Consider the following 19,507-nt stretch of genomic DNA (forward strand, 5'->3'; position numbering starts at 1 on the left):
CCCACAGCCATGTAGGTCCTGCAAACCTAAAGACCTGAGGGTATTGAAGACATAGTATTGAAACAATGAATTGTAAGAAAATCATTTAAATATAAAGGAGAAATTACAACTCTTGAAGCCATGCTTGTCACCACTGAATCCATTATTATTTTGATATAGGTGAATATGTGGTAATCTAATCTGATTCTTTTTTTTTTTTTTTTAATATTAGGAATGATGAAAAGAAAATATCTTCCCATTCTAGTATTCCAGTTTTGTGTTTAGCTGACCCCTAAACAGAAGTCAGTTGATTTCAATTTTGATAAACTTATGGGACAACCTGAATCTTAATGTCCTCCTGTAGAGGGCAAATGCATTTTAATTACCAAACTGGCATCAGTTTATGATCTATGACTAACATTTATAAAGTCAGGTTATCTAGTGTATTTAAACTGATTGTGATTTAGAGCAAAGAGTACCTATAGTTTGAACTTAGATACATATAGGTGTTAGGGTTAAGGCCAGACTGAAACAAAGATAATCTGAATATCTTTAGAGGTGAGAGACTGATGTTCAGGATAGATTGGTAACTCTCCCTTAGATGAACTAAAGACTCCTAGGTGAAGGAAAAAGAACTAAAATAAGAGATAAGTGGAGAGAATAAGACCAAGAGCAGGTGACTATGATGTCAGTAATCCAACTGAGACTTAATCCAGTTGTATTTTACTTTTGAGAGTCCGTGTGATTAAAAACTGGGATTTCTATAGCACAATTAAAATTTCTATACTAATTAAGTTACACCGGATATTTTAAATATGTTGGTTTTCTTTTTATATAACAATAGTAGAAAATAAAGAGCTTTTAAGAATTTTGTCCTATCATAGTCTATAAAAATTTAGCGAATGTTTCAGAGAAACTAGTAGGAAAATGTGGTAAAGGCTGTGGGAAAATATAAAGAAAAGTTAACTGTGGCTCTCTCTATATATACAAAACTGTATTTATCTTGCAGAATTCCAGTGCCCAATTTAGTGGATAGCTGGGCATCATTGTTGATACTTCTGAAAGACTCCATACAACTGAGTCTTCCAGCCCCAGGGCAGTTTCTTATACTTGGGTAAGCAATTTCACTTAAAAATATTATTTTGAAAAAAATAATGTTCATTGTCCTAATTGCTGAATAGCAGATGTTTTGAGTGAGCACATGTTCTCTCTGTCTTCTCTTGGAATTTTCAAGATATAGAACTAGATGTGTGATTTGAGGCCTATAAAAAAAGGGTGTAGGGAGAAAACTGTGTGTTTATGTGTATACAAAACGTAAATGCACTAACAAACCTTACTATAGTAGTTTCTTCAAGGATGAGTAGGATGCCTGATGGGGAACTTCATACAGGAGTCATTTGCCTTCAGGACCCTGAACATGAACAGTCTTGGAAAGTCATTTTCTCTGTTTTGGAGTTTCCTTATTATGTTGCTAATTTGTAGGATTATTTGATAAATTCCAGTCACCCTTACTTAACTGCAAGCACCATGATGTCATGGACAGTGTCGGTTTTTTCGCTTACCATTGTTCATAATATGTCTCCAGTAAATACTGGTCAGTGAATGGAGTTGGCAGGAGCAGCAAGCCTTTGTGGAGACAGGAATGGGAGGGGCATGTTGGGGCACGGTGCGTTGTCTGGTTTGGTTCTTAGAGTAGAGCACTGGCAACGGAATGGTGGGGAGATGGAAAAGGAGATGGGAGCTGGATAGGGAAGGATTCACATTTTAGCTTAAGAAATTTGGTCTTGGGGGGGGCCACCTGGGTGGCTCAAGTTGGTCAACCATCTGACTTCAGGTCATGATCTCATGGTTCGTGGGTCAAGCTCTGTGTTGGGCTCTGTGTTGACACAGCCCAGAGCCTGGAGTCTGCTTTAGTTTCTGTGTCTCCTCCTCTCTCTGCCCCTCCCTTGCTCGCACTCTCTCTGTGTCTCTCTGTCTCTCTCAAATAAACATTAAAAAAAAAAAGAGAAATTTGGTCTTGGGCAGGGGTGAGAGTGATGGCAGGTCTTGAGGAGGGACATGAGTGGCAGGTTAGTAGTAGAATGGATTAGAGGGTAAGGAGGCTAGGCCAGGAATGCTGTTTCAAGTAGGAGGTAGGGACTACGAACTACTAAGGATGGAATTGCAGGACCAAGACAAAGAATAAAGGAAAAGGGACTAGCAAAGGAGATAGAAAGGGAAATAGAAGAAAATTAGAAGAAAACCGGCTATATTCCGTGTTCTAGAAGCAAACGTAAGTTAAGAGGGCACAAGGAACTCTTCCAAAGAGATGAAGGATGATGGGGAATAAGAGCCTGTATTGATGATTTGGAGAGGACTGGTGATTTAAGAGAGAGGAGTTTGGTGAGGTAGTGAGCACAGATGTTAACAGCCAAGGGTTAGAGTGAGAAAGTACGAAGTATTCTTTGAAGATGTTTGATCATGAAAAGAAAATGATAGTATAAAGTAGCAGGAGGAAATGTGATTTGGAAGTCATCATTAGTAGTAAAGATCTGGGGCACCTGGCTGGCTCAGTCGGTGGAGTGTGCGACTCTTGATCTTGGGGTTGTGAGTTGGAGCCCCACATTGGGTGTAGAGATTACTTAAAAAATAAAATCTTTTTAAAAAAAGATAGTAAAGAAGGTCTGAGGATGTTGAATAGTTAAAAGCAAAGACTTTGTAGTCTGCCAGCATTCAGATCCAGCTTCTTTACTTCTTAAGCCGCGTGGCCTTGGGCAGGTTATTTAACCTCTCCATCTGTGAGATGATATTATCATCCCCATCAGGGATGATAATAATGCCAACTCACAAAGTTGTTATGATAATTAGTTAATATTTGTTACATTCTTAGAACAGTGCCTGGCCAATCATAGGTGTTATGTAAGTGGAGAGTGATAGAAAATTCTAGAGAGAAGAGGGCTCACTGATAGCATCACATTCCAGAGACAGCTGGGAAGAGGTGGAGCAAAGGAAATGAACAGGTATTAGAGTGAGAAAGAAGGATACATTTTCCTCTAAGATGTTGCTACTCAAAGTTGATCTTCAACCAGCAGCATCGGAATCACCAGGGAGCTTATTGAAAATGTAGAATCTAAGGTTCCACCCAGAACACCCCAATTAGAATCTGCTTTTTTAGCAAGATTCCCAAGTGATTTGAGTGAGTACACACTGAAGTTTGAAAAGGACTGCTTAAGATATAAGGAGAAGAAGGAAAAAACAGAGTAAGCTTTTCCCCAATTTTTTTACATTGCATCAGGCAGTCCAATGATATCATTAATAGCCAGCGACAGTCAACATGTTCTCATACTGAATGGACATAAATTCAACCAAGTGCAAAGAATTTTGAGATTTTAGCCATCTTCTGTAGTTCTGAAGGGGATTTTATATGTGTAAATGTGTGAATCTGTATACACAGACTTCGCTTTTGCCCTCCGTGTCCTTATGGAAACTAGCAATTCTGTTTTGGCATCTAGTGGTCTAGAAGAGTTTCAAGTGAAGAAGAGAGAAGGTGAGAATTCTTCAGTGAGATGGCCTCAAGTTTTCTGGTAAATGTGGGAATGTAGTCTTCTGCCAGGAGGTGGAGGAACCGTGGTGGAGAGCCGGTCAGCCTATGGTAGTTGAGTAACATGGAGGGCCCAGCCCAGCCAAAGTGAGTCACAGACCCTGCTCAAGAATTTCAGGGATTATGATGATCCCCAGACCCTCATACAATCTATTTTGAAAGTTATCTAAATCAAAAAGCCGAAGGAGTTTTAAACAATGGAGATGTAATGAAAAGAGCAGTGGGCTCAATGTCTGCCCTTCCTGGATCAAAGGTTAATATCACTAGTGTGTATGAGTTTTAGTGATGAGAGAGAAATGTAAATACTAGAAATCAAACTACATACTCATGAAGATTTCTGATTCTTCTTATTTCTAGTTCCAGCCCTCATCTCTGTGATCTTGGGTACCTCAGTAAACCTCTCCAAGGCTGTTTTCCCATCTGTTAAGCAAAGATAGTGGTGCCTGGCCTACCTACCTGAGTTGTCTTAAGGCTCAAAGAGGAAATATATGTATAGTTGTTTGAGTTATCAGCAAATAACCCTGCTGCCTAATTTCATCAAAAATTAAAGCTATTTATTGTGACTTGTAGCTTCCCTACAGGATTTTACTGTTTCTTCACCTGCCTTTTCTTCCTTTCCCATTTCTCAGAAAATAAATATCCTACCTCCTTCTCCGGGGTATATACTCTGATTATTTAAGCAAAAAGTTGGACACTGTTAGTTAGACTAGACACTTAATTCCCTTTTTAAATTTGATTGTGTGTTTGTTTGTTTAATACCAACCATTCCACTGATCCTCTAAAAATTCCTAATTACAAAATAGAAATTGATATGAAGATTGCTTTTTAGTATCATTTCACATTTAGTTTGGAAATGATCATGCATATAATTTATCTTAATCAAGTCAGAGTAAATATTGAGTGGAAGTTTAGCAAATAAAAAAAGTTGATTTTTTTTTTTCATTTATAAAGTATTTTTAATCTATTATATATAGACACACAGGATAAGAAACTATTTCTGTATTACAATTTAAGATTGGTGGGGTTTGAGTTTTGGGTTTTTTTTTTTTGTTTAATATATAAAATGTAAACAGGAAAATATGCAAATAATTAGTATACAACTCCACAAGTTATTACAGAGTGAACATATCAATTATATAATCACAAGACTAAATTAAGAAATAAAACGCCATATGTCTCTTCAGGTCCCCTCCCAATTACTGTCCTTTCCCTCTCCCCAAAGATAACCATTATTTGGACTTCTAACACCACAGATAAATTTTGCCCTTTTTTAAAAACTGTATGTAAATATTTTATTCTGTGTCTGCTTCTTTCACACAACACACACAAGATTCCTCCATGTAATTTCATGTAGCTGTAATTTATTGAGTTCCATTGCTGTTCCTTATTTCATTGTAAGAATATGCTATGATTTCTTCTCTTGCTGGACTTTTGGGTTCTTTCCACTTTGGTGCTTTTACAAATAATGTTGTTATGAACATCTTTGTACATGTGTTTTACTGCATATGTTTATTCCTTTTAAAGTCATAGGATATTCATATATACATTCATTAAACACATAAAATAGAAGTTGAGGCTACAGAGCCACTTGGTCACTGTGAGAAATCAGATTGCATCATTTCCTTTCACTGATGTTTCCTGTTCGTTTTTCTCTTCTGCCCTTTTAGGGTTCTGAATGAGTTCATTATGAAAAACCCTACTTTGGAAAATAAGAAAGACCAAAGAGACCTTCAGGTAAGGCATTCTGAATTGAGAGCTGTTGCCAAAACTCTGCATCTCTCACTGCCTTTAACTGTAAAAGGATAAGGTCAGGTAAGATCCATCTACGAAGTTGCACGAGCACGCGTATTTGGGTATGTGTATACGCACGTATACGTAGAGTGGTTTTTCCTTGTTTCTTTAGGATGTGACTCATAAAATAGTGGATGCAATTGGTGCCATTGCTGGTTCCTCTTTAGAACAGACAACATGGCTGCGACGAAATCTTGAAGTTAAGCCTTCTCCCAAAATAATGGTGGATGGGACCAATTTGGAATCTGATGTTGAAGGTATTGATCTCAAAGATTGAGGTTTATGTTTATAGGCACCTGTTTACTAAGAAATCATTGCAACTAGCACTGTAAGCACTAGAAAATCATCCTTTTCCTCATGTTAGCAGGTAGCTTTCTTCAGTGGGTAAAGACTTAACTGTATCTTTACTTTACCTGTCTTTTCTCTTATTTAGATATGTTATCACCTGCAATGGAAACCTCAAACATAACTCCTTCTGTATATAGTGTCCATGCACTGACATTACTTTCTGAGGTAAATATCAAGTTTTTTCACATGAACTTTCAAGTAAACAATGTCAAAATTCAAGATTAGCAAGTAATCCTTACAGAGGAGTTTTTAATTTGAAAAACCATTTTGCACTTCTAGAGATCACTATAATAAATAAAGTTGTGACTTTGTATTTGGACCAGTTTGTTAAATATTAGTGATAACTTTAGATATTGTTTCCTTCCCCAGGCATTATTTTTTTAAGCATGATTTTTAAAAAGAAAAGTGCTTTTGTATGACAGTATAATCAGAAGGTGGTATAATGATGCTTGCCATGATGAAATATTTTACCAAAGATTTTTAGATTCATCCTCTGACATGCTCTTTTTTTATACCCTGCTATATAGCCTTGTAGGTCATTTTTATTTCCCTTTTCAGATGTGGACACCATGCCTCCCAAAGATTAGAACAATATGACTAAGGCTAAATAGCTGTTAATTGATAGAGCTGGGACTTAAACAGTTCAGTTTATTTCTAAGCTCTCTTTTAACTGAATCAGAGAAAGAGAATAGAATGTCTAGTCCTTGATTCCCTCTTTAGTCACTGTCACATTAGAAGGTTCTTGACCTCTCTTAGAACCTTCTATTAGAAGGTTCTGTACTTCCCTCTCACAGTTGAAAATAGCAAAATTTGCTCGTACTTATATCCTATATTTGTAGTGGACAGAAAAATTTTTTAAAGTTGCAGAAACCATTCATTTAAAATGGATTAGTGAGGGGGTGCCTGGGTGGCTCAGTTGGTTGAGAAGGTCTGACTTTCGCCTTAGGTCATGATTTCACGATGAGTGATTTTGAGCCCTGCATCAGGCTCTCTGCTGTCAAGCTGCTTCATATGCTCTGTCACCTCTCTCTCTCTGCACATCCCCCACTCATGCTTTCTCTCTCTCTCTCAAAACTAAATAAACATTAAAGTTTTTTAAATGACTTAGATCTGATTTCAGATTTTTCAAATTTTAAGGTATTCTAGCTTTTCTTACAGACTGAAACCCATGTCTGAATGCTGTCAGTTTCAGCTGTTAGATTATACTCCATTTCACTTCTTATGTTTTTTAGGTTTTGGCTCATCTTTTGGATATGGTTTTCTATAGTGATGAGAAGGAACGGGTTATTCCTTTACTTGTAAATATTATGCATTATGTTGTACCCTACCTCCGAAATCACAGGTACTGTTACTAAAGTAGCTTTTGTAATTCAAAGCCTGTTAGAAACAAATTGTGTTCCTTTAATGCCATTTTTGGAATTACCACAAAATGGCATTATTTTTGCCTTGAATAGTAATGATTAAAAAAAACACATTATTTCTGTTATGGTGCCTTCTGTTTCATATTGTTTTAGGGGAATGTGAGTACTTATGAATAACATGGTGGTTCAAGTTATAACACATAGGTTAAAGTGGTTCTGGTCCTCCTTCCTCCTAGTGCACATAATGCTCCTAGTTATCGAGCCTGCGTCCAGCTGCTTAGTAGTCTTAGTGGGTATCAGTACACACGGAGAGCTTGGAAAAAAGAAGCCTTTGACCTCTTTATGGATCCCAGTTTCTTTCAGATGGACGCCTCTTGTGTTAATCAGTAAGTCGTCTTGCTTTTATTCAGTGTGATGATGCATCTTGCTGAAATCAACCACTGTCCTGCAAAGTAGAACACTGTTTTTTTTTCCCGGTAACAACAGGAAAATCCTAATTACATATCATAATCATTGTTTCTTTCAGTTGGAGAGCAATAATGGACAATCTGATGACACATGATAAGACAACATTTAGAGACTTGATGAGTGAGTATTATGGGATGAAACCTAAGTAATGTACTTCCTTATCAGGACCCATTCTTATTGTCTGCCTTGTCCTTCTCTAGAAACTTCAGAATTAGCTCTTTGTCAAGTTGTACGTATATCCTATAGGGATGGAATGTTAAAGAGGACAGCATGGTGATAATAAGTAGAGCTATTTGGCCGTGTCTAATTTGTCTCTAAATTTTTTGCACAGCACACAGCATGGAACCTGGCACATAGTAAGCACTCAATAAGTAATTATTAAATGAATGAAAGGCTGGCAATTGGATTCAACCTATCAGACATGTCACTCTAAATCCGGGGGCTCTGTTTATCTCTTCTGGAGGAAGAAAGGGAGGGACCAAGAAGATTAGAATCACTCTCCACTCTGTTTCTACTGTCTTGATTGGTTTTATATATTAGGATTCCTGTAGTATTTCATCTGAAAAAAGTGTTTTCTTGTTTTTTTTTTTTAAATTATATTTTAATCTCTACACCCAACGTGGAGCTTGCACTCACAACCCTGAGATCAAGAGTCGTATGCTCTTCCAACTGAGCCAGCCAGATGCCCCAGTTGTGTTTTGTTTTTTAAGTTTAAAGTTCCTAAACTAATGACCTTAAATAGCAGTAAAGCTGGATGAGTCTGTATGATTTTGTGTAAGCACAAGCTGTTGTTTCCCTGTCTGTAAAAGGGGCAGCATATTGTCTCTCCTCTGATCATCACAGGGTTGTTTTAAGGTAATGAATTTTAACAAATTCATCTGTTCAACAAATATTTATTAAAAGACAAACATGGGGCAGGCCATTATGCTAACCTTAACCAAATAAATAAGATTATTTCAGGGAGTAGGAGTGCCTGGGTGGCTCAGTCGTTAAGCATCCAACTCTTGATTTTGGCTCTGGTCATGATCTCACAGTTCATGAATTTGAGCCCCACCTTGGAGTGTGCTTGAGATTCTCTGTCTCCTCCTTTCTCTCTCAAAATAAATGAACTTAAAAAAAAAAAAAAAAAAAGATTACTTCAGGGAATAAGAAGTTGTGAAGAAGGTAGGGTGATGATAGATTTTAAGTAACACCTGAAGAGCTCACAGTTGAAACTAAAGAAGCCAACCTTGGGAAGGTCTAGGGACAAAGTGTTCCACGCATAGGGAACAAAAATTACAAAGATCTTCTGTGGGGAACAGCAAGAACACAGTGTGGCTACAGAAGAGTGAGCTGGAAGTGAGTGACAAGACTTAAGAATGGAGAGCTAGGTGGGCCAGGCCAGAGATTATTTTTAAAGCAATGAGGAATTAGGCAGATGGCATGGAATATTAAAGGGTGTTATAAAATGGCATTGCTGGTGTTCGGGATTTTCTAAATTTTCCTCTCTCTCCACATTCACAATTCCTATCCTTTGGTCTTCTGGCTTGTACATGCTGGGTCTGTTCTACCCCAGAGAGGAGCCATGAATCCTCTACCCTAAGCTCCTCCCACTCTTGGAAGCCATGAGGTGTCTAGCCATTTTTACAAACAAATAATAGAATAATCTTTTTTCAAATGACCGCACGTACATTCTTTTTTTCAGCTCGTGTAGCTGTGGCTCAGAGCAGTTCACTTAATCTCTTTGCAAACCGTGATGTGGAGCTAGAGCAAAGAGCCATGCTTCTCAAAAGATTAGCATTTGCTATTTTTAGCAGTGAAATTGACCAGTACCAGAAATATCTTCCAGATATACAAGGTAAATCATGTAAAAGTTTTCTCTGTCTTCCAAACTGTGTTCTTTATTGTTGTTGTTCTTTAGTAAATACTTTTCCTTAAACTGTTAAGTTAGGGTAAAATATACCAAGTGTAAGTAGATGGAGAACACTGTAGAATTAGAAGTTTGTTCTGACACAAAAATTACCATCATCAGCATGTAAAAAGAAATCAAACAGTGAGTTGTAGGACTTGCCTAAATATGGTCTCTATTTTATTGTTTGGTTCTAGTTTCCTAAGAATTCGTGTTTAAGGTTGAGGCATATGACTATTTTGCTGCAGGCAGGTTAGTGGTTTTTTGTGTTTTTTTTTTTGTTTTTTTTTTACTGTGGATAAGGGGTTCTATAGTTTCAAGGAGGACTAAAATATAGGCAGAGCCAGGAATTGGGGGCTAGAAGTAACATTTGGAGATCTGTAGTTGGGGGGGGGGGGGGAGTTGTATAAGGTTTTTGATAACCTTTACCAAATGGGTTTAGTGGCCCTGTGTGTCCTGAAGGGTACCAGTGCACTCATCATCGCTCCGCCACCAGATAGCTTCCTGGTCCTGGGGCAGAATTGTTCATACTGAGTCATTGTGCTGATGCAGCCACCAGCTTCAACTGCCTGGGGACTGGGCTGGGAATGACAGTTGTCATCTCTTTAGTGAGATCATTTCTCTAGGAAGAGAAGTGACTCCTTTCCTTAGCCTTTATACCTAATGTCAGATATACAACATACACACTATTTGTCTTGTGATTTTTTTTTTTTTTTTTTAAGTTGACCAGATCACTGCTACTCAAAGTGTGGTCCATGGACTAGTACCAGTCTGTTATCCCATCCGTGATAAGTACAGAAATTTAGAGTAAGCATTTTAAACTTTTATAGCAATTTGACAGAACCTGTCACATCTAACAATAAGAAAATGGCATTTGTATTTTATATCTTCTTTAGATTTTTTTCTAGCAATTCATTTTTATTATATTTTATGGGGAATTTTTTTTTTCATTAGTCCACCAGAAAGTTGGAGAAGTAGTAGGCTAGCTTATATGGAAAAGTTCACATGAAGATGATTTTAATTATTAACCTACTGAAAATACACTGCATTTCTTTCAGAGAGATTGGTTGAGAGTCTCCGTTTGCCCCAGGTGCCAACTCTTCACTCTCAAGTGTTTCTGTTCTTCAGAGTATTACTTTTAAGAATGTCTCCACAACATCTTACCTCACTCTGGCCTACCATGATTACAGAACTTGTGAGTTAATTCTAATCATCAGGTCATAAATCCAAACTGTAAAACAATGGGATTAGCATCAGCATGCTTACTGGATATAAACTAATCTTGGAAGAGAACTGAACTCTAGTTAAGCTTGTTACTGATAGTTTTTACAGTTGAAAAGGGTAAAACAAGTCAGAGTCCATCTCCATACAGCTTAAGCTTCCAAATATGTTAACATTCCCAATATTAGCTCCTTGTGAATCATTACTTAATCTGATCTGGTTTCATTTATTCTCTTGTACACCAAATGGGTAACTCTATCATGGCTTCCAGGCCTGGTTCCAGCCTATAGCAGAACCTCTGGGGTGCTGAGAGCTGGTTTAGTTGGATTCCAGTGGACTGACATAAGGCATGTCCTCACTCTTGAAGTGTAGCACTTACCCTAGTTAAGCTTCTTTGAGAGAGACTTTCACAAAGATTTTGTTATCTCCCAAACAGTAAAACCTTCCTCAATCCCACTATACCAATCCATTCTCTCCAGGTCTTACCATCTTCCTCATCTAAATCATTTGGGGACCTGGGGATAAAGGAACATGAGTAAAGGAAGAGAAGTGAATCTGTAACTCTGAAAACCCAAGCATTTATAATCTCACAAAGAAATTGGCTTTAATATATTTTTTTTAATAACTGTAACTCTGTTCCATCCTTGACAAATAAAAAAAGGCATGGCTTCATCCCAGCTCTGTCAAGTTATTAGGAAGGCTGTGTGCTTGATTTGCAGTTTAACTTCCACAAACTCGGTATAATTTAATTTGATTGTATCCTAAAATTTATTTTTGGATTAATGAAAACAGAGTCTAAAGATAGATTGAAAGAAAAATTAAATATTAAGTTTAAACATTTAACATGAATTTCACGATCTTCAGGTACAGGTATTTTTACTGATGGAGCAGGAACTCACTGCTGATGAAGATATTTCACGGTAATATGTAACATATTTCCATATTTTCTTGTCAGTGTCCATTATCCTAAAATCATCCAGAATGTTACTTTACAACTAGGAGAGTATATAGTTTTATATGAATACTTTATATATTAGTCTGTTACTACATAATCAATTATATTTGGAAATAATATAGCTTCATTAATCCTTAATCATAGTAGACTAAATTGTCAACACCCAGGGCCTTTGTCCTCTAGACAAATTTAGTTTGAAGCAATTATGTCTTAGTTACATGAGCCATGTTGGTTTTGGTAGGTCAGATCTTATCCATGAAACATGCAGCAAAACCTTTCATGGCAGGTAAGCTGTAACTAAGGTATCCATGTTTCCCAATCTTCCAGAATGATCTCAATGTACTGTAAGTGTATTCTTTTTAGTAAAGGCAGTTTATTAATATGACTGTAATTTTTTATGTAGGAATTTTTGTACCATTTTTGTAAATTGAAAAGTTTCCTGTAACACCATGTGTCTTGGATATATATTATTCTTCAATGCCAGGTTTATTTAAAAGGTTCCCCTGTCCTAATAACTTTATTTTTTATAGAAAGACACCCCCCACCCCCCGCAATTTTCACAGACTCAAGTAGTAGGGAGGTCTCTGGGTTTCACAGCTAGTATTTTTACATTTCTTGAGTGTAACACAAGTTTCTGTGCTATTTTTACATTCTCAAAATTTAAAGAGTAAAAGTGAACTTTTTATTTGAAGACAGCGAAATTAATTTAGTTGTGACCTTGCTCAGCAGTTACTGGTAAACTTAGCAGAAGGAAAATACTAGCTGGCACCTTGGGAATTATTAGGAAATGGGTTCAGCTGCTGACACACTGCCTCCTGCTTACAGGACTTCAGGCCCCTCTGTGGCTGGTCTGGAGACAACCTACACAGGAGGTAATGGCTTTTCTACTTCATATAACAGCCAGCGATGGTTAAACCTCTATCTATCTGCTTGCAAATTTTTGGATTTGGCTCTGGCGTTGCCCTCCGAAAATCTTCCTCAGTTTCAGATGTAAGTATAAAAGCAAGGATATTAAATGGATATTTTTGAAAGTATGTTTGCTTTGGTCACTGACATCTAAGACTAACTTAAATGTTTTTTTTTGTATAAGTGAAATGTTCTTAATTTTTACTAACGTGGTGGGGGGCTCAACACAGTTATTGGAAGTAAATGGTTGCTGTGGATAAATTAGAGCATTTAGTTTAATAAGTTGAATACCTACCATATGTGAGACAGTGGGATACACGGCTCACTAGCTTCCAGTTCATTGTACAGTTGAACACATGATGGGTGTTCTGTTAGCTGACACACAGGAACTGTTGAGGTCACAGAGCAAAGACCCCCACCTAGCTTTAAGCCGTGAGGACAGATTTATATTGAGGTGGTGAGTGGGGAGGCACATGTGGAGTCTGGGAGGTTAGAATGGACCTGGCTTGTCTGAAATGCTGAGATCGATATTGCCGGAGTAGAATATTGTGAGAAGAGGCTGGAAAGGGGCTGAATTATGTAAGGCCTTGTAAACTGTATTAGATAATTTGGACTTTCACCTAGGGACACTGAATCATACTAAGGAATGCAGTGATGTTATCAGGCTTGCATTTAGAAACTACCTTGGCTGCAGTTTGGACAGAAGACTAGAGATGGGCAAGACTGGAATCAAGGTTTTTATTTCAGATGATAGGGAACTGAGAACAGAGGGGAATAGGGAGAAACTGAATAGAAATAAATTCTCATAAGTGCCTTTGTTCAAAAATGCTAGGGGCGCCTGGGTGGCGCAGTCGGTTAAGCGTCTGACTTCAGCCAGGTCACGATCTCGCGGTCCGTGAGTTCGAGCCCCGCGTCAGGCTCTGGGCTGATGGCTCAGAGCCTGGAGCCTGTTTCCGATTCTGTGTCTCCCTCTCTCTCTGCCCCTCCCCCGTTCATGCTCTGTCTCTCTCTGTCCCAAAAATAAATAAAACGTTGAAAAAAAAAAAAATTAAAAAAAAAAATGCTGATTTATGGTTTTTCATATTTAAATTTTTAAATAGGCAAACTGTGTAAGATTAATCAAACATAGCTAACTTAAGAATGTATCCATATGATCAAATATGTATTTATATATAACATATTATATTATTCTTCTGGAATGGAGTATTAATAGGATAAAGAGTAAGACATCAGAATCTGTTTTCTATATTGGACATGCTTAAATCCCCCAAAATTGCTGTTTCACAAGTTTACTTTTCATTAAATTTAACGGTAAGAACTAGAAATTCTTTTTAGATTAAGTCCAGTTCCTCTTTTTTCTCCATTTGGAAACCATATACACCTACTTCTTGATAAAGAAGAAATTCAGGAAGGAATCCCACGCAGAACTGTAGCAAAGTGGCCAGAATTAATTGGGATGCTTATTATCAAAAAAGTGATAGAAGCTAGTCTCCAGTGCTCTAGGAAGAACCATTAAGTAGTATGTTCATCGTATTGACTTGTTAGCTTCCATGATCAGAACCAAAATTAGTTCATCCTGTTAGGACAGAGTTACTAAAAAAAAAGGATGGAAAAGGCTGTAGAACTATAATTTTTAAAAAACTACTATTTTTAAAAAAAAATCTATAAAGTAGTAGATGATGACCTGGAGAATTTAGAAAGATTAGTATCTTTCTAAACATGACATATATTTCAGAAGTTAAAGATCTTTGATAATTTAACCGCAAAAAAATGTTAAGTCTCTGTGTGACAAAAAAATACCATGAAGTGGAAAAAGTAAAAAGTTGGGGAAAGGTATTTACAGTGTTTATGACAAAAGCCTAACTTGCTTAATATGTACAAATCAGTAACCCAGCAGGAAAATGGGTCAGTGAGAGAATAAAGAGTTCACAGAAAAGGGCCTATAAATGGTGGAAAAGCCATTACTCCTAAGAGAACTTCCAATTATAAATAGTGATCATAATGGTAACGATCTAAAAGTGTATTTCTTTTTAACCTTAACAGAAGCATTCTTACTCCAGTTGGAAGTGTACATTGATATCGTCCAGTTCTCCAGAGTTGTAGTTACCAAAATTCAAAATACACATTCTCTTTAAGCCAATAATCCTGCTATTACAAGTTTTTATCCTACCACTGTACAGTCAGATACGCAAAAAGTCAGTATTGTAAGTGTATCCATCGAGGTGCTACTTGTAATAACGAGACCATCTAGGAGGCTGGTTAAGTCAGTACATTCCAACACTGGAGTACTGTGTAGTTATTAAAAAGAGTGGGGTTTTACATGTTATCTAAATCAGCACAATTAAATCTAATTAAATCATCACAAGCAGCAGTCGTGGTTTTTTAAGTTTACTGAAGAGGAGGTTGGCTCTGTGCATGTATGCTCTATTCATGAATTCTGGATGCCAACACAAGAAACTGGCTGTGTTGATGGACCCTGTGGTGGGAGGGAGACACTACCGTTCTTTGGTATGTCCTTTTATACTGTTCAAAATTTTCCCATAGTCAGATACTAATTTTATTTATTAAAGACAAAAATACAAGGGTCATGAGAAAGAAGTCCTACTTAATGTTTTTTTTCATTTCTTTGCCTCCTTACTGTGTGGAGGGCATCTGGCCAAGTATACGGTGGGGATTTTGCCAATTAACAAATGAGGACGGAATCATTTAAGTTACTGGCTTTGTGCTCATGAAGAACAATGATGAGACTTTGCATATGTATTTATTCTTTACAACTCTAGGAGATGGTTAATAGTATCTTTATTTGCTGGTGAAGAAAAGGGTCAGGTTGAGAGTCCTGTCCTAGGTGACGGGGCTGCACCTGGCACAGCTGGCACTGGAATCTGTTGAGGCAGTGGGTCACGTTCTTTCCACTACACTTAACGTGGCCTTGTCTCAAATGGCACATCTTGTCTTACCAGCGTCGATACCATTCTTCTGTACATAGGTACCGATGGGCCTTTATCCCAGAAGCCTCCGATGATTCGGGTTTGGAAGTCCGAAGGCAGGGCATACATCAACGAGAATTTAAACCTTATGTAGTTCGACTAGCAAAACTTCTTCGGAAAAGGGCAAAGGTACCGCATTCTTCTTTTTAAGTGTAAGAAGACAGAATTGGTAAAATGTATTTATATCATGTATTATGTATTTTGTATCTTTCGGTATGCCTCAGGCTAATTAGAGATCTTCACCCAAGAAAATAATAATGAGTTTGGCATGCTCACCAGTGAGCCTCTATTTCAAATCTTTTGTCTTTTTTGCATTAAAGTTTTTTCAGGGGCAACTGGCTGGTTCAGTCAGTGGAGCATCCGACTCTTGATCTCAGGGTTGTTGAGTTCAAGCCCCGTGTTGAATGTAGAGATTACTTACAAAAAAATAAAGCATCACAAAATTAAAAAAAAAACAATTTTTGTTACAAAATGTACAGTGTGGGGATGACCCAGGTATTTTGGAGTCTTAATTTGCAGTATGTGCTTTGAGTGCTCAGAAATTTTCCAGTCTTCTGGGGTCCCCTAATCAGGCAGCAGCCCCTAAACTAAACCACACTGCACAAACTATAGAAATGGAATAGAGAAGGAGTTTAGCTTCGAGGTTAATTACTTTTTTTTCTGGCCATAGAGAACTGGAGGATTAAAGAGGAGGTTGCGCTTGAAGGATCTGAGGAACTTGATTTAAAATCAAATCTTTAAGGAAGTAAAAGGGTAGACATGAAAGTTGGGTCCAGAGTTTAGGTACTTTTCCCTTTAATATCATAGGGGTTTGAAAAACTAATCATGATGACAAACCCAGAAGCTGTGTGATGATTATGACCCCAGGCACATGCACTTTCTGTCATCCCTGCATCTCATTAGTAATGACAATTTTTGTAAGACTCCTCTCTGTATCTATGGGATAAACAAGACAGCCTTTTGCCTAAAATGTGTCCCACAGAGTAAGATAACAATTTTGATTAGAAAGCATTTTCCACACTTTAAACAAGGTCTTCATGGCCAAACATACTTTTCATTGGAACAAAGGCTATGAGTTCTCCTCTTTCCTTCCACAGGACAAGGAGGAGGACTTTAAGACAGTGATTTTGGAGGGATTGGAGATGGCCAAGCATCAGGTGAGGGTGGCTTTTTGATGCTTGTGATGTGGCAGCAAAAGTTGCCACATCTGGACCAAATATTGAGACACAAACCCAGGTGTGGATTTCAACAAGTACAAGAGAGGTAAACAGGAAGGAAGTCTGTCTTCAAGTGTAGACTGGTGAAGTTAAAGGAGAAATCGTTTTTATGGGAACATGTCTGGCTTTTATTTTTGAGGAGGTGGTATAGTTGTGATGAAGAGAAGCAGAACACCAAAACAGGTGCGCTCTTTATTGGTCACAAGCTTAGTAAAAGCCCCTCTCTTAAAGGTACCTCTTGGGGCACCTGGGAGGCTCAGCTGGTTAGGTGTCTGACTTCAGCTCATGTCATGACCTCACGGTTCATGGGTTCGAGCCCTGCATCGGGCTCTGTGCAGACACACTCAATGTCTGGAGCCTGCTTCTGATTCTGTGTCATCTTCTCTCTCTGCCCTCCCCTGCTCATGCTCTCTCTCGAAAATAAAACATTTTAAAAATTAAAAAAATGTACATCTTGGCAGGAATATAAACAAAAGGTTACCTTAGTTCTCTCTCAAGGATATTATGCATTTTCCTTCAGGGTAAATTCATCTCTGCTTATCCTTTAATCACTATTGAATTGCAGCTTGATTCAGGGGACTAATAGGTGATGTGGTCAGCCACTTAACAGCAGCCAGTGATGTGAAAGTCAGTCTCCCAGGATGGTCATTAAAACCAGCATTCAAGTTAAATGAAAGGAAGAGGTTTTCTATATCCTATAGTTTAGCTTTGAGGTTACTTTTTTCTTTTTTTCTGGCCATAGAGAACTGGAGGATTTGTTTGCTCCTTTTTAATTTAAATCTATTTTCCATTCTCGGGATTTCATTTTTAAATAAGCAGACAAACCTTATAATCGCATACGAGAAAATAAGCTGTATTTTGCATCTGCTATCTCCTCTAGGAAACTAGTGATATTAAATATTAGGTAAACAATGCAAGTTTCTCAGCAACAGGCAAACTCCTCAGTATGGCAGTTCTGCTTTCTAAGTCCCACCTGCTGATTTTTTCCCCCATTTTCTATCCAATTCACGTCTGTTTTCATTCTAAGTGTGTTTTTATATTTGTGATTCCCCCCAAACTCAAAACATCTCCAGTTCTCTCCTAACTTTTCCTAGATAGACTGACATCGACAACTTCATATAATCCAGCTGGCTTCCTAAACTAATCTCTTGGTTAGTTTTAATGAATGATTTTAACTGCATTTATATTTCGTTGACAGTTTTCACCTGCACTCTCATTTGACTTCTTTGCCAGAAGACAGATTATATTTCCCCATCTTTTTAAATGAGGAATTTTCTGTATCCTGCCCAAGGATGTCCCACACTAAATTGCAAAGCCCAGACACTAACCCAGTTATTTTGACTCTAGGTGCAGCTCTCCTCCCCATGTTGTTTAAACAACACAAAAACAGATGGCAGTGTCTCTCCTGAGTGCTCTTTTCCTTTCTCTCATACGGAAAATAATTACTCCCTCCAAACCATGCTACCATCTTGTGGTAATAAGTTTAAGCCATTTGGCTGAAAAGGAATTAACTGATTACTAATGGTGAAACGTAGAAGACTTTTTTGTCTCTTCCTAACCCTCTTCTGCAGTCACTTTATGATTTAGTCCTTGGTTACTACATTAGTGGGAATCCAGAAATCTGGGAGCTTTTTGAGTATATGCAAAGCACAACATAAATTTTTAATATTTGACTCAATCTAAAACTGACTCTGCTAAGCTTACCTGTGCACTCCAGTTGGAAAATATTACTACAGTGTTGGACACCTCTATCTGTACCTAATAATTGGCACTAAAATGCTTCAGTCAGAAGCACGATTTTAATCAAGTCTGGAATGGAGCCTTGATGTCATCATTTGTATTTGTTAACTGTTGCTGATGTTTATACCCTTTTAAATGTTCTCATGTACTGTATCTCTATAATAACAATTCCCTTTGTGTTTCTACAGAAAAACCCAGAGGAAGACAACTCAGGGAGAACGTTGGGTTGGGAGCCGGGGCACTTGCTGCTTACCATCTGCACTGTGCGCAGTATTGAGCAGCTGCTGCCATTCTTCAATGTACTCAGCCAAGTCTTCAACAGCAAAGTCACCAGCCGATGTGTAGGACACTCAGGGAGCCCCATCCTCTACTCAAACACCTTCCCGAATAAGGACATGAAACTGGAAAACCACAAACCCTTTTCCAGCAAAGCCAGGCAAAAAATAGAAGAGATGGTAGAAAAAGATTTTCTGGAAGGGGTCATAAAAACTTGAAGCACCACAAGTGGTTCCATTTAGTTAAATGTAATTATTTAAAACAAACATTGCTCTGAGTTGTATAGGGTTTTTTTCTTTTTTGTATGTAACAAAACACATTTCAGGTTGTATTTAATTTAAATATTTGTAAATAAGAGCAAATGTCTGAATGTGGCCTGAATCAAGTTTAAATATTGTTGGCTCATATTGATTATGGTGCCTAAGAGAGATCTATATATACATATATAGTCCATTGTTTTATTGTCCTGAGTTGTCTTAAACCTGCAAAATACACACTGCACATTTTTTGCTGTTGGTTTCAGGCTTTGTTTAATTTAGACTCGTTGGGATCTTCTTTCCATTATTAACCACATTCCAGTATCAGAATGGTGGCGCTTCTCTGGCAGAGGCTTGGTGTAAAGTATGACAGTTAGTGTTCTCCCACATACCTGCACTAAGAGGAATAAAGAGTAACTGAAGCCTGGGCTATGCATCCTCATATAAACGTAGCACGAGCATCTCAACCTGAGTACAGAGTAGAGATGCACAACCTCCATGTCACACTCTGAACTCCTGGTGATGTTACGTGA

The 19,507-nt window shown here is 37.7% G+C and overlaps 1 protein-coding gene across 8 annotated transcripts in view; it reads left to right on the plus strand.

The window, feature by feature from the left end:
• The window catches only part of DOP1A (DOP1 leucine zipper like protein A), a 109,078-nt gene extending 89,850 nt beyond the window's left edge, over positions 1–19,228 (plus strand). For 5 of the 8 annotated variants that reach the window (XM_045498886.1, XM_045498892.1, XM_045498888.1 and 2 more), the window contains 14 exons: positions 989–1,093; positions 5,227–5,293; positions 5,463–5,607; positions 5,784–5,863; positions 6,931–7,040; positions 7,296–7,445; positions 7,586–7,647; positions 9,212–9,364; positions 10,474–10,610; positions 11,501–11,556; positions 12,417–12,581; positions 15,484–15,613; positions 16,582–16,641; positions 18,630–19,228. In XM_045498886.1, coding sequence (XP_045354842.1) covers positions 989–1,093; positions 5,227–5,293; positions 5,463–5,607; positions 5,784–5,863; positions 6,931–7,040; positions 7,296–7,445; positions 7,586–7,647; positions 9,212–9,364; positions 10,474–10,610; positions 11,501–11,556; positions 12,417–12,581; positions 15,484–15,613; positions 16,582–16,641; positions 18,630–18,935 — 1,726 coding nt within the window. In that variant the 3' untranslated portion in view covers positions 18,936–19,228. The remainder of the gene's footprint in view (positions 1–988; positions 1,094–5,226; positions 5,294–5,462; positions 5,608–5,783; positions 5,864–6,930; positions 7,041–7,295; positions 7,446–7,585; positions 7,648–9,211; positions 9,365–10,473; positions 10,611–11,500; positions 11,557–12,416; positions 12,582–15,483; positions 15,614–16,581; positions 16,642–18,629) is intronic. The other 3 variants (XM_045498889.1, XM_045498891.1, XM_045498890.1) reach the window with 1 other exon arrangement.
• Positions 19,229–19,507: the final 279 nt, after the last annotated feature.

The sequence above is a fragment of the Leopardus geoffroyi genome, chromosome B2 (genome assembly GCF_018350155.1).
Source record: "Leopardus geoffroyi isolate Oge1 chromosome B2, O.geoffroyi_Oge1_pat1.0, whole genome shotgun sequence".
NCBI classification, from domain to species: Eukaryota; Metazoa; Chordata; class Mammalia; order Carnivora; family Felidae; genus Leopardus; species Leopardus geoffroyi.